Genomic DNA, 12,071 nt, shown 5'->3' with positions numbered 1-12,071 from the left:
ATTCATGAGTCACAACCCTACAAATAAATATCAAATATATCCTATAAACTTAATATTAAAAAACTCATTGATCTTTAACCAAATAAATTGTTAGATATTATATGATAATTACAAGAGATTGACCATAATATTTTAACAAGTTTATCATGAAAATATATGAGCATATATGATATTTTTTAATAAATATTATCAACTTAGGATTAAAACATTATCTATTTTTTTTAAAAAAAATATAGATTATATCATTGTAAATCAGGTCCTTATGGTTATTCCATCTTTTATTTTGTCATCTTTTCTATTCATTTTTTGTACCAAATATAGTAATTTGACATTAGATTTTTATTCCCGTACTAGATAATTCTGCTAAACGGCCCTTATGATTATTCGAGAAGATTGTGGTGATTCTTGGACCTGGGTTTTGCTACATCGGGAACAAGAAATAGCTATGTCTGATAGCTTGTTTCTTTGAGCTATCGGACCAGAGGAGCAATACTCTTAAGTGGAGGAAAAAATGGAAAGAAAAAAAAGGATAGTAGCAAGCGCAGTTTTCGTCATCGTTGGACTCATCGGCAGATCTCATCATTATTGGAGGCCTTAGTCTTGTCAAAAAAAGAAATAACTTGGGATCGAGATGGTCACGCACGAAAGAGATGGGTCTCTTGCATATTAGAGTGCAAAGTATTTTAAGATATGTACGGTAGGTGATCCAATGATGATTTTGCAAAAAGAGAATAAATTTTTTTCGCAAGAAAGTCGTAATTCAGTCTCTCTAAAGAAAGAATATTTTTATTTTTTTTACTTAATATGTTAATGGTATTAAGATCTACATAGATGGTTAGATCACGTTGCAACAAAAAATAAATTTTGATAGATAATTTATATTTTTTAAAAATTTAGGACCCAGGTTTAACTGGCTCAACATTGGAGGGTATCTTTGCAATTGTCATCCGTCCCTACTTGTTAAACTCTTAAAAAGAGCACCGGGGCGGACCCGCAGCTCTCCGAGAGTCCCATCATGAGCGGCAGCGTCGCAGTCCACCGCGGCGGCCTCGGTTTTCCGGCGATGCGAGGAGGAGGAGGAGGAGAAGAGGGGAGGAAGCCAGGCGAAGACGAAGAAGACGAGGAAGAGGAGGAGGAGAATGGTGGGCGGGGGATGGACGCGTGGGAGCGGGCCTACGCCGACGAGCGCTCGTGGGAGGCGCTCCAGGAGGACGAGTCCGGTCTCCTCCGTCCCATCGACAACAAGACCGTCGCCCACGCCCAGTACCGCCGCCGCCTCCTCTTTCGATCCTCCGCCGCCTCCCGGATCCAGAAGGGCCTCATCCGGTACCTCTACGTCGTCATCGACCTCTCCCGGGTATGGTTTCTCTTCTCCTCTCCATCCTATTCCGTTTCATGGCGTTAATATTATGTAATTTTGTGTTTTTTTGTGGATCGAATAGATGGAGAAGATGAAAAGATTCGATTTTTATGATTTATTTTAATGTAAACCGGATAATCCTTTTGAGTTTTGACCGCGGATCGAGGAAAAATAGCGTAGGATTGTCGTACAGGGATGATATTGGAGCTCTGAAGAGAGCCCATGCTGTTAGTTACTTTTTTCCTTGGTCGTCTTTTTAAAATTGCGGCTCGATTCTTGCTGCTGTGCTTATGCTTTAGGTGTATTTGTCTGTGAACATCCTAATTAAGTATTGGTTTATGAAGCATTGATGGTTTGGGTTAGGTCAGGGGAACGAATGATGGGAGGTTGATTGAGGTGGAAAGTGAAAGGAGAATGCCTGGCCGATTTTTCCGAGACATTTGAAGCTGACTTGGTGATTTAGATGTTGCAGTTGAAGGGGATCAGTGAAAGTAAAGCACTGCTTAGAAATAGTCGTGAAAAACAAATAATATAAGAGGCGTATCGGGCTAGAATGCTTGTTGCTGAAACCAGTGTGGTACTCAGCCATTTCACCAAATGATGTCCTCTGTTTTTCGGCACAGATGATGACAGAGCAGGTTTGTGAATATTTATAGGAGTCTGCAGGTTTAGAGTGAAAGAGGGGAAGTTTTTGAGGTTTCAAGTTGCCACCACTTGACAGTAAGCTGATCCTTTCAAAGGGGCTAAATCTAATGAGAAATGCTTTTTGTAAAGCAGAAATGTCACATAAAAGAAGTTATACAGCTGATGTGTAACTTCCTAATTTGTTCCTCTCGCTGGCACCTGTACTCGACATGGTACAACTATCAGTTATAACAACAGTTAGAATTCTTGCACCTCTGCTTGTAATCTTTTTACATGTGAGCTTCCTGTATTATGAGCATTACTCAGATCTAATGAGTGCCTGGAATGTGTAAGTTGTTGGGTATGATCAAGGGGGAGATGTTTATGTTCCCTGTTCTTAAACAAGTCTTCAATAATTCTGGAATAAGCAGGCCGTGGCCATCTTTGACATGGAAGGTTATGATTGTGCAATCAGTGATATATGTAAACATAGGAAGTTGATTACTAGTTTAAACAATAGACTTTACTAGTGGACCAGTTGTTATGCTTGTCTCTAGAAGATTTTGCCGGCTTTTAGGTGTCACTAGTGAAACCTCCTCATAACCATGGTTCCCTACTTATCGGTTTTGATCTGTGAAAGTTAACAGGCCCCAGATGTTCATCATGCTTTTTTATAACAGGAAGGTAAGGTATATTCAAACCCATATATTTATTACTATTGGATACTTTACCATTTTTGACCTAGGAAACTTTAGACAAAATTATCGTCGAACAATCTTAGGGGCCTCAAGATGAAAACTGCCACACATAGTCCAGCAATAAGGTTTCCCAGTCATATAGCCTAGGTGATAGTATTATAGCATGCCACCATCTCTCCATCTACAGCAGAAGCAGCTACTGTCTTTCACTTCAGATTCCAACAAGAAGGTTGTACCATCACCAAGAGACACCCGACCTTCATGATGTCTGGTGATCCTACAAAGTGTAAGTCTTGTCTACCATACCCAGATGATCAAAGAGTCTTATACAATCATGTATCCCTTGGTACCTTAAAGCTACAGTTAACCTCTTTTCTGCAGCTTTCCAGTGATTTAACTATTGGTATAATCAAATCATCTTTAGAAGTCCAAGCATATTTTTAGTGTCTTATGTGGACATGGAAATGTAAGTTTAAACTAGGTGTTTTCTTTGCTTGATGTGATACCTTTTAATTGTCCCACATGTGGCTGAAGTTCTAAATTCTAGTTAGCCTATATGTCTGTGATTGCTCTTAGAGAGTCCTTCCTGAAATTGGACAGAATGTCTCATTGTGATCTACATCTGTTCAGATGAACCATCTAGAACAGGTTTGGCTCTATGTCACTGTCTTATACTAGGAGTCTCTTTTGATAAGAGCTTGTACTATGCTGAGTAGTTAACTAATTTGCAAGCATTCTTCTAGCCATCAAAAGCAACTATTCTATCATGATTTTCTACCATATTTGCTATAACATATTAAGAAGTTAACACTGCTTAAGATTTGTGGCAACCACTAGATGATAGCTATACCCTATGCCAAAATTGCATTCCTGTGAGTATATGACATGGTTCAATGGAATTGTAAATTTCCATCTCCTTGATGACATTAACGTTGTTATTTGATTCTCACATGGTGGTTTTGATCAATGGAATTCAATGACCACCAGCTTAGTCTGCTTAAAGTCCTTCCAAATAATGTGTCAACATGCCACTCTTAGAGTTCATCATTTTCAGTGTGATGAATTTCTCATTAACTTAATAGTTTGTTACCATAATTACTTTGTTATGAAAGGATAAATCGGTCATCAATAAGAGTTTCAACATTAGTATTACTGGCTAAAGCCTTATACCGATTAGCAAGTTCTTTCTTAACAACAATCAATAATCTTGGCAATAGGATTGTCACTAATGTGGCTTTGTAAATCTTATACAAAACCATGTGGGGGCAGTAGGACCACAGCTCATTGCTCACACTTGGCATTCATCTCTGTTCTCTAGTGCATGTGGGGATGTGTGGTTTGCTTGTATGAAGTGCCCAATCCAGGTCGATGCATCTTATTGTGAAGGTAATTCTGTTGTTGTATTTTGCAGTGGGATGACAACACCCATTGCTCACATGTGGCATTCATCTCTGTTCTGTAGCATATGTGGGGATATGTGGTTTGTCTGTATGAATTGCTTAGTCCAGGTTCATGCATCCTAGCATGAAGGAAATTCAACTGCTGAATTTTGAAATGTTCGATCCATTCAAAACAGATGTATGGTATTTTGATTCTAACATGAGGCAAAAAAATATAGAAAATAATAAAAAAAAGTGTAACCAACATTTTTGATAGTTTATCATGCAACGTATAATCTAGCTACTTCTCCATAATTCCTTTGGACAAGCAATGCATTGCATTTTGACAACCCTTTTTTTTAAATTAAGATCACACCATAGCGATCTACTAAAACTTCATGTTGGAACCAGAGGGGTGGGGCATGACTCTTAAAAAATCCTAAGGTCCTTCAATAACTGGGATCTACTTCATCATCTTATGCAAGCCTGTCCTTTCCCACCTTCAAATTTTATTAATGGCGACATCTCTTTCAAGACAGGCCACCGTTTTAGAACCCATGATGCAAGTTGCAGATAGGATTCTTCATCAAAATGATCCGATATGTACCCTTGCACTCTTGATTAAGCAGACTATGGTCATGCATCGTCTTATAAAGCTTCAAACTTCAAGCTCTCTAGATTGAGTTAAATTAAGGTATGATCATTATTCTAAATCAGGATATATATACACATACATACTCATATATATCGCTTAGTTCTTTTCATGGCGGTTGATCTCCATTTCTTGGAGGAAGACTTATCTCAACTCAAGGCAGGGTTTGGAGGACAAGACATCAGGAAGGAAAGGGAAGGAGTGGCAGGTAGGAAGCTGGTTGGTAATGGTTCAGGTTAGAAAGAAGAGAAGGTAGGGGAGAACGCAGGGGAAAAAAGTACTAATGTATTTGAATCTGGTTTGTATTCAGTTTCAAGTTGCAACAAAAGGAGAGAGATGGTGAGAGAAAATAATCCCACGAGTATAATGAGCTAGTCAGGAGAAGAAAATGTTTTGGCTTTGATCATAAACCTAAAAATTCAAGGGGTTTGAATATTTCCCTTTAATATGGTCAGGAAGGATGTTAGTCTGTTACTATTATACCTTGTGAAAATGTAGCTTTGTTGTGTATGAAGTTTAAAGTGGAAGTGGTTTTCTTTTATTTTACACTATTTTAGCTTTCTTTTTCTGGGATTCCTCCTTGCCTTGTTCTCTCAAGTGGTACTTACATCAAACAGTTATAGAATGCCCATTCTGCTTGATATTGCTGCATACTAATTTCAAGTAATACAGGCAGCTTCAGAGACAGATTTTCGCCCTAGTCGAATGGTTGTGATTGCAAAATGTGTTGAGGCATTCATTAGGGAGTTCTTTGATCAGAATCCATTGAGTCATATTGGTATTGTCACCATAAAGGATGGTGTTGCCCAGCGCCTAACTGATTTAGGTGGCAGCCCAGATTCACAGATTAAATCTTTACTTGGCAAGCTTGAATGTTCCGGTGATGCTTCTGTGCAGAATGCCCTAGAGCTTGTCCATGGATATCTGAGCCAGATCCCATCATATGGTCACCGGGAAGTCTTAATTTTGTACTCCGCTCTCAATACCTGTGATCCAGGAGATATAATGGAGACAATCCAGGAATGCAAGAAAGCTAAAATAAGGTGCTCTGTTATTGGCCTATCAGCAGATATTTACATATGTAAGCATCTTTGTGAGGAGACTGGGGGTTCATATACTGTGGCATTGCATGAGGTGAGGACAATGTCATTGTCTTTTTACCTTTTATTATGTATTCATGTATAGGGACAAAAGTTTATTGTGTTATTTTGGCAGTCTCATTTTAAGGAATTGTTACTGGAGCATGCCCCACCGCCCCCTGCAATAGCAGAATATGCGGCTTCCAATTTGATAAAGATGGGTTTCCCTCAGAGAGGAGCAGAAGGTGTTATCTCTATTTGTTCTTGTCACAAGGAAGCAAAAATTGGTGGGGGCTACACCTGCCCACGATGCAAGGCACGTGTGTGTGAGCTACCAACTGAATGTCGGATTTGTGGATTGACGCTTGTTTCTTCTCCTCATCTAGCAAGGTCTTATCATCATCTTTTTCCAGTGACACCATTCAATGAGGTGTCTTCCATGATTCCAAGTAAATTGGGTCAGATGTTACCACAAACTTGTTATGGTTGCCAGCAGAGCCTTGTGAGCCATGGTAAGCAAATACCTGCCAATTTCTCATCATAAAATGTTGCAGTCATATATTAAAGGATTGTCAAACTCTGAATAGGTGAAAATGTATTATATAATGGTGGGAGAGATGAAATTTACAATTTCAAATTTATAATGTGTCTTCAATGCTCTTAAATACAAGCATCAATGGGACGATGGATATTTTCAATACAGTTTATTAGTTTATAATAGAGGCAATATTTTTGCATATCTGACTGGGACCATGATCAACTTTTTTTGGCCTATGCCAAATAAAAAATGGTGTTTGATCCATTTAGTGTCAGGTTTATAAACATAATTACTTACATAACATAGTATTATCTAATACTGTACTGCTGGTTAGCTGTTTTGTGAGCTTAACAGCATTGTTTCTCTGACAAAATTACTTGTAATGTGAAACAACATTACCATGTCATTGCTAACAAGTAACATGTCACTTAAGATATCAGATCAAACTTATACTCATCTATGGATATAACACCTACTATGCAAGACAAGGGTTAAGACATAATAAGCTAACACTTTGCACAGCCAGTTTTCATGTTTTCCAAAATAAGGATGAAGCCACTTGTTTTTATTTTGTTTACATTCTTATATAAAAAGTTAGCTTATGTGGTAATCACCATTTATTCTGTTTTCAAAAGTTAAAAAAAAAAAATAGAAGCAACAATTTTGTTATAAAAAAACATATTTGCTTCACATACTTGATCGTGGAATACTAAAACAAAAGAGGTTCCCTGATGAGTAAATCCAAAAGTAAGAAGGGGAGTGAAGAGCTTTGCTAAATCTGGGTCACTATATGAAAAACAGTGTTGGTGAAGGTTGCTATATATCTCATGCTTTATCATGACTTTATTATGCCACACAATCCCATAAATCATTTATCTAGGTGGTACCTTGACGTGCTTTACATTTTCCCAGTCTTTGTCTACCAGCATGGAGTGCTGCCTTAATTAATATGTTGGTTTCATCATTATGTTTATATGCAAGGAGACTATTAGCTGATCACAGAGTCTCTTGAATACCAATGCTGCACCTTCTTTGTAGGAATTGTAATCCATAGCCAACCTCCTATTGATGGAGAAGGCTTGGTTTTTGTTGTTTCATTCCTCAGTGATTTGGTGATCAATTTCCAGATGAAGGGATCATTCGATGGTGTACAATTCATATTTTGTTCAAGTTCTTTTGGAAGTACACATTTCTTTTTTGTGCTATCTGTTGATATTTTTGTTCTTGCTATTTTTCCATTACTGTTTCTGTATGCAGTTGTGCTAATAGTTTAAGTTTTCCCTCTTTTTTCTTTTTTTCTTATTTCTTTTGAGATTTTTTTTTTCAGAAAGAACCTGGTTCTTTTGTTTTCCTTATTTCATTTTTCTCACCTTTTTATGAATTTTTGGTAGAAATTCCTATTCCAAATTTCAAGTTCCGCCATTACTAAACTATTTTTTGAATACTGGGCTTGTGGAAAGGGTAGAAAGAACCAGGGACATGCAATTTTGAGGTAGTCTTGAATTAAACATGACATGGGTTTCTGAGAGCAACTATTTATTGACTCACAAATGTAAAAGATAGATGCGACGGGTTCTGATATTTCTTCTTTGGTGACAGCCTGTACTGTCAGTCCAAAGAGCAGGTGCCCCATCAAATATGGTGGTTGTTTTTTTACTAATTATAATCTGATTGTGTTTGTTAGAACATTATTTGGGAATTAACTTTTATATAATTAAGATTGCATCTTGTTAGAACCTCAGACTGCTTGAAACTGGTTTATCTCACATCTAATCTCTATTTTTATTGCTGTTTAGAATAATTTTAGCATTTTGTTGTAAACCTGTTTACTGCAGCATATTCTTGATTCAGAATCCTATTCATTCAAAGTGAACCGCTCTGTATTTCTTCTGCTTTAGAGGTGATTGATAATGCACATACATGCATGTCTGCATATCTTTTTACATATGTATGTACTTGTATCACTAAATGGCTTGCATTTATTCTTATAACCAACTTTTCACTACAATTTATGCAGGAAGCAAATCCAATCCCCATGTTTCCTGTCCGAAATGCAATCAACACTTCTGTCTTGACTGTGATATCTATATCCATGAGAGCCTGCACAATTGCCCTGGTTGTGAAAGCCAGCGTGGCTTGACTACATAACAGTTGCATTTTCAGCAATGTTGACAATTGTTGCCTCAGTTAGTGGATGGATTAAGAAGAATTCCATTTCATGCAGGGCTTTCAGAGTACTTATCGTCTTTGATCTCACCCTGTTGCTTGATGTCAGATTCATGGAGCTGGTGGAAACTTCAATTTGCTTCGACCACCTATATATTGTTGCAGGATGGCTGCAGTTGGTTTCTGATGTGCGTGCAGCTTACAACTTACAAACAATCGTCGTGCTTATTCATCCGTGCTGATGCTCATAAAGTTCAAATTTTAGGTTCCATGGAATCTTGTGTTGCTTATTCCCATGAGCGGACTCTTGTGTTGCTTCTTCCCATGAGCTAGAAGACCAAGCATGAATTTTTGTTCCAATTTATCTTGAACCTCCATATATAAAGATAATCCGGACACGTTACATCACATTCCTTATTGACAGGATAATATTATGACCAAAGAGCTCTGCTTCTAGTGTCTGTATCCCCAAGCTTTTGTTTTATGTTCTTTTGTTTCTGAGAGAATTGAGAAGGGTGTGTTGGTTAATGAAGAGTGTATTTGAAAAGGTGTGGATCATGCTCTCATGCTCAAAAACCCAGCTACTTTGGGCACCTGTCTTTATGCACATCTACAATGTGGCAGAACACCTTGTCATATTAAGGCAATTAATTACAGGAAACTCTATAGACAATGAAAAGTTGAATAATAAGTAAATTATGCTTTTTCATCCAATACAAATATACATTCTTTCTTGGTCTTCAGCAGAATTATATTCTAGGCTTGGTGTATGTGATTTGTTTTCAAGTAGCCGATATATAATTGAAGGAACAGCTCAATGCAGCATCGCTAGCTGGCCAAGCAAAGGTTTATTTTGCTGTATACTTTGAATCAAAGAATGGTAGCATTCTATGTGAAGCTCAAGTTTCTGGATTTGCTGAAAGATATAGTACTGGATAAAAGCAAGGGATATCCCAAGTATTTGGGATCCTTCTTGGATATGAGTTTCCATATCCAATTTTTGTTCAGAGGTAATTCACTCTCCTGAAAGATTCTTGAATGCTTGTTTTAGAGGATGAAGTCAGATCATTCTCGCTTAGATTTTGAAGCAACTTCAAGAGAGAGAAAAAGCCAGAGCTTGCTTTTTGTACCAAAACATCAGGTTGGATTTGGGATATCATCTGCCGGGTTGGATAATTGTTAGCTAATCCAGTAATAAGCCTAAATATACTAGCATAATAAAAATTATCTATTATTATATTCACATAATGCAAAGATTAGAGATTACTAAAAAATATGATTTTTGGTTTTAGAAATTTTAAAAGTATATATTATAATTAATAGTATGGATCTTCAATTTGAATACTGGATACCTATCTTGTTTTCATACACCCATGCCAATTCCAACCACTCCTCCAAGGGGTGTTGGAGGTCAAATTGACAACAATTTGAAAAGTCAAATCGATAATTTGATTAGGCTCCAAAGCAACTTCTTAAACTCGAAAATTGAGGAAGACTCATGCTCCTTTGCCCTCCCAACTCTCCTTTCGTGGGTGCACTTTGCTCTACTTCTCTCTAAACTGCTCTTCAGAGTCGCAACAATCGTGCATCAGTTTAGAGTACTACACCTCCAAGATTGTGTTGATAGAATGCCTAAATAAAACGTTTAGAACTTCACCCAATTCATATATTTGGGCATATTAAATGAGGAAGGGTGTAGTTGAACTTGTCTTGATGAAGCTTGGTCTTTAGGATGTTTGGTGCAATTGGATACATGCCAATGAATATAAGCAGTATCAATGCAGCATGTCACACCCATTTAATGTGTTCGAGAATAATTCACACCGCATGGTTTGGCACCAATACTTCATAAAATTGTAAACGAAGTATATCTATTAATTTATATGCTAATATCGAAGCATCACATGAATCAAGTCACAATGCCAATAAGCTCAAGGCCATCCCATTTCATAGCAGGCTGAAATGATCATACGAAACATTCGCAGGCCAACCCATGCATGGTGGAGTCGGTCAGCCTCCAATAGAAGGTTTAAGCTCTTTTCTTTTCTTCCAACTAATTTTATTTTTTCGTGGTAGCAATATAGAGTAGGATAAGGGAATCCCCATTGAAACAACAATGGTAAACAAAAAGTTGCTAGGCTTGTAATATTAGAATTCCCAATTTGACCGGATTTCGATTATAAAGTGATAGCTGTTAAATAGGGCATTATTAGCCATCATACAATAGCAAATAACAAACAAACAATATGTTATTTTGAAATCACGAAGGGCCGTACCCATAGGTTCAATCAACTCTAGACAGAAAATGTCTAGATAGAAAAAAAATTTGTAGAAAAAAAAAGAAGAATGAAAAGGCACTTTTCTTCTTTCCAAAATGGGGGAGAGTTTTTCTCTCCCTTCTTCGTCAAATGAGAGAAGGCGGCAGCCAAGATGGCTCGATCCTATGATAGTGGCTAAGGGCAGTCTCTCAGCTGCAGCATCACCGGCGACGGTGGTTGGCCAGCGTAAGAAAGATAAAAGAAAAATTAAGAAGACCAAAGGGTGATTAACGATAACTTGGCTTAGATCACGGCCGATCTTCCTAACCGACGGCCACATGATCTCAGAGGTCTTAGGAGGCAGCAAAGCTCGACCTATTCCGGCAGCTGGCAGCAATGAATAAGAAATGAAACAACCGAAATAGAACACCCTATTTTGGATTGAAAACTCGGCGATTTGTTGGCCTAAATGGAGATGGCAACAATTACAGAACTAGAAAAAGAAAGAGGAGGCATAGGGCAAATTATCTCAGTCCAACGAGGTGGTCTGACGGCTTCTCTGATGAAGATTCAAGGAAAAAACTCAGAAGAAGGAACTTGAGATTGGTGGCAATTTTTGGAAAAATCGGTGATGGCTTTCAATGGTGGACGAAAAGGATCTTAAATAGAAGAAATTTCGAGGTTTGTCGATGTTTGAATCGCCTTAGGACTTTTGGAATCCGGCAATATCGAAAAGGAAGATGACTTCAATCGAGAATCTTCATCGCATGCAACAGGCACGTTTAAGTGCCAATGGGCTTGGCTTCTTCAAGCCGGCCCACTAGCCCAAAGAAACCAGGCTATTACACTAACATTATCACAACCATATTTTTTTTTGTCATTTTTTGTTTTAAAAAATAATGGCCATAATTTCTACCTATATTTCAACTATTATTTTGAATGTTGTTGTTTTGAAGCTCAAATCCAGCTCGTGAAAATCAGCCTAGGAAAATGTATGAAAAAAAAAAACTAGAACCTTACTCTTTGGTATGTAAAGTAGCTTAATAAAGGAATCACATGATAAAAGACACCACTCTATTATCTATATATTTGGCATTAGTTCCAATGTAAAAACTCTCTCTCTCTCTCTCTCTCTCTCTCTCTCTCTCTATATATATATATATATATATATATATATATAAGTTTGAGTCAACAAACTGGTTTGAGGGGAGGCTTGGAATTTCAGGTTTTAACCCACCCACCTCCCTCTAAGAAAAGTTTTTCTTCTTTTTTTTTGAGAAAAAGGAAATCTTCTTACCAAGCCGACAACAAGCAGGA

At 37.6% G+C, this 12,071-nt stretch overlaps 1 protein-coding gene across 1 annotated transcript; it reads left to right on the top strand.

Annotated features, from left to right (window-relative positions):
• The first annotated feature begins 998 nt into the window (after positions 1-998).
• Positions 999-9,216, top strand: LOC103702884 (general transcription factor IIH subunit 2). The gene is made up of 4 exons (XM_008785515.4): positions 999-1,357; positions 5,386-5,847; positions 5,929-6,304; positions 8,348-9,216. Exons 1-4 carry the CDS (start codon positions 1,016-1,018, stop codon positions 8,476-8,478), a joined length of 1,311 nt encoding a protein of 436 aa, XP_008783737.3. The 5' UTR covers positions 999-1,015; the 3' UTR covers positions 8,479-9,216.
• The last annotated feature ends 2,855 nt before the right edge of the window (positions 9,217-12,071 follow it).

The sequence above is a fragment of the Phoenix dactylifera genome, unplaced genomic scaffold (genome assembly GCF_009389715.1).
Source record: "Phoenix dactylifera cultivar Barhee BC4 unplaced genomic scaffold, palm_55x_up_171113_PBpolish2nd_filt_p 001072F, whole genome shotgun sequence".
Taxonomy (NCBI): domain Eukaryota; kingdom Viridiplantae; phylum Streptophyta; class Magnoliopsida; order Arecales; family Arecaceae; genus Phoenix; species Phoenix dactylifera.
The sequence above is the reverse complement of the archived record's forward strand: the minus strand, read 5'-3'. Positions and strand labels throughout refer to the sequence as shown.